The sequence below is a fragment of the Orbicella franksi genome, chromosome 3 (assembly GCF_964199315.1).
Source record: "Orbicella franksi chromosome 3, jaOrbFran1.1, whole genome shotgun sequence".
NCBI lineage: Eukaryota > Metazoa > Cnidaria > Anthozoa > Scleractinia > Merulinidae > Orbicella > Orbicella franksi.
Genome location: NC_138147.1, coordinates 18,580,424 through 18,583,445, shown reverse-complemented (window position 1 = coordinate 18,583,445; position 3,022 = coordinate 18,580,424). Strand labels below are relative to the sequence as shown.

Genomic DNA, 3,022 nt, shown 5'->3' with positions numbered 1-3,022 from the left:
AGTTTACAACAGGGCGAGACCTCGAAACAAAAGAAGCCTGCATGCGAAGCGACATACTGGCAAGGGTCTTTTTTGCAGGAAAAAACCACCCAAAGGCGAGGAAAAGAGTAATGAAAACACCCATTACCAAAGAGCCCACGTAAAGAACATCAAGAAGCGATTTTGGGGTGCACGAAATGCTGAGAATAGAAAGTTTTGCTTCATGCGAAGCATGGATGACAAGGCTTACCTCCGACCTGGGACTTCGGCGGGTTTTGAGAAAGCACGTAATCTAAGGATCTTGACCCTTTCAGATAACGAGGGAGCGAGAAAGTTGCCAAAGTATGATTGGCCGGAAAAGATGGTCTATGTGACTCCCGGATCACATCGCATCTTCACTAAGTCTAGCATCATGGCCGACAATGATGAGAAGCTTATAACTAATGATGATCGGCACCACGTGATCGTTCGGCCGAAGGCAATAATTGGATCCTCAGGGAGTGTCTGGGCAAGCGAAACAATTCGCTTGCGACACGAGGATCCAACAGCCTTTGAAGTTGAAAAGACAGGAACAAACGCTGAATATTCTCTTGGATTTCGCAAATGCTGTGCTAGATTGCACGATGACTTATTCTTGTACTACGATATGACAGAGGCGGAAGACTTAGAGCAAAACTGTAAGTTTTTCACCTATGAAAAGCAAAGAGCAGATCATCTAAAACTAAGGCTGGAAAAAATGCTTCACTTGTCGGAGGTAACGGAAATGTCTGAGCACAATAAGTCTTTGCTTGCCTGTCGTATGATTCCGACCATCAAAGGCATTTTAAATGTTATTGACGAAGTAGCAAACAGTGATGGCTCAGTTGACACTGGAGATTCCAGAGTTGAATCTATTTTGAAAGTAAGCAATGCTTGCAAACAGGGCCTTGAAATAATTAGCGATCTAAGCTTGCCACCCGTGAAGCCAAGATGGGCAGATCTGACAGATGCCGGACCTGGTGTTGGCGTTTCTAATTATGAAGTTCGCTTTCGCGATGCTGAGCTGGCTCGAATTCACAACTCGGATTACCGAGTACGATGCCACCGCTCGAGAGGTGACAGCGGGCAAGGCGAGGCCGAACGAACAAACTCGGTCATTTCAGACGCTCTTGTTGACGGTGCAACGCTGGAATGGGAGAAGTACCGTCGATTCGAAGATCTCTCTGAAGACGAAATCAAGGCCATGTCTCTCCATTCCTACGAAAAGTACGAAAAAGAGCGCATGGAAAAAAACGCTTGGCATGTTTGCAAGCAGGTTGCCGAAAGGATAGATGACGCCTCTGTCCTGAAGAATTACATCAGTAGTAGGCTGAGTGAGTCTTTCGAAGAGTTGTTCTTTTTTATTGCTTCTGAGCTTAATGCGTACCGAAATGCTTCAGAAAACAGTAAGGCCGAAATACCTGGTGTGGCCTATTTTAAAAAGATAGAGAGCTTTATTGAGGACCACTATGTCCGAGAAGAGCTCTTTTTTTAATTTGGTCGGGATGCCTGTAATAGCCAAAGAGATGCAAGCTCCACACTCTGTTCCTGGTGTACCAACAACAGATGGGTGGGACCGGTAACAGAGAGAATCCCCCAGCCTGTGCCAGACAAAGAAAATCCAGGACATTTTATGGATTTGTACGAAACGCGAACAACAGATCGTACTCCAGACGATTATCAACCGAGGAAATGTCTGAAGGACTTGTACGAACAAAACGCTATCTCTGCGGACAATCCAAACACCGTCGCTGCTTTATGTGCTACCAGCAATGTCGAGGAAAAGCATGTCATTGAATACCTTGGTCATCTAAATGATATAAACATCAGGAAGGATATTAGAACAAGGGAGGCTAACGAGAAAAGGAGATTAGAAGAGGAGCTAATATACAAGGATTACAAGTGGGGCACACTCATTGAGAATGGAAGAGTTGAGAAGTTGAAGGTGAGACAGCTTGACCTTTACCTTAAAGAACAGGGCCTGACCACTGTTGGTCTAAAGCTGGACAAGATAAAGGCAATTCGCTGTCATTACTTTGGACAAAAAAGTACAGGAAATGGAAATGAGTTGTCCAACAGTGAAGAAAAGAGTGAAGAATCAGAGGCGGAGTCTGATGACGAGTCAGATGACGACGAGAATACCGAACACGATCTTGTCATTGCTGACCTCGATGAACAGTCAACTGTTCCTATACCAGATCTAACTTTTGTACCAGATGAGCAAATAGCTGAAGTCACGGTACAAGCACACACTGAATGAAAAGCCAAAAAAGCAAAAAGAAAACAGGAAAACAAGAAAAAGTGGGAAAAAAAAAACAAAAACAAAGGCTGATCTAACACTACAGATCAACAGAATAGTCGTCTCATTTCACTCATTTTGTCCTTCCAGATGGCCGAATTACTGCTGAATATGACATGCTCATAGGTACTTGGTGGACTCTTATTAAATTTGCACTCTATTAAAAAAGTAACTTTGCACTGTTCAACCATTTGAGATTGTTATATTGCTGCATGTCAGCTGACATCAGATAATGGGATCCAGACTAAAAAAAGACGCGGATCAAGAGACACTTTTGCGACTGCGGGATAAGGACCTCATTATACTGTAAGTACATCATAGATTGAAATTCTACCTGAATGTTAAAAAACACTGAATATACACCTCAAAAGTTGAATACGGGTGCGAAGATATGGGGGGAGGGATCACGACAGCTGTCAACAGTGTTGAGGGGGGATCACTTCGGTGATATAACATTTAAAGGGGGGATCGGCTAAATTTCGCCGTCTTCAGCCCAAAATACTGCCCCCCTCCCCCACCCCCCCCCCCCCCCACAGGCGATAAATAATGACCGGTCACTAATCACGAAGTTTTTCATTCATTTATTTTTGTGTGTGTGTGTGTCTGTGTGTGTGTCCTTTGCTCTTGTTGTCTTTTTTCTTGCGTAGTTTTCTTTTTTCTCACTTGTAGTATAACGTAAGCTACTGATGTAAACTTAATAGCCATTCATTAATTTTTAGCCTATTT

At 43.5% G+C, this 3,022-nt stretch overlaps 1 protein-coding gene across 1 annotated transcript; it reads left to right on the top strand.

The window, feature by feature from the left end:
• Nucleotides 1-202: 202 nt before the first annotated feature.
• LOC145482608 (uncharacterized) lies at nucleotides 203-2,812 on the top strand. Its single transcript, XM_081461212.1, has one exon. It carries the CDS (start codon nucleotides 203-205, stop codon nucleotides 1,490-1,492), a length of 1,290 nt encoding a protein of 429 aa, XP_081317338.1. The 3' UTR covers nucleotides 1,493-2,812.
• The last annotated feature ends 210 nt before the right edge of the window (nucleotides 2,813-3,022 follow it).

Bases quoted from the DNA above. Each gene is read 5' to 3' on its own strand.
- LOC145482608 (XM_081461212.1), top strand. From the start codon at position 203: ATGCGAAGCATGGATGACAAGGCTTACCTCCGACCTGGGACTTCGGCG.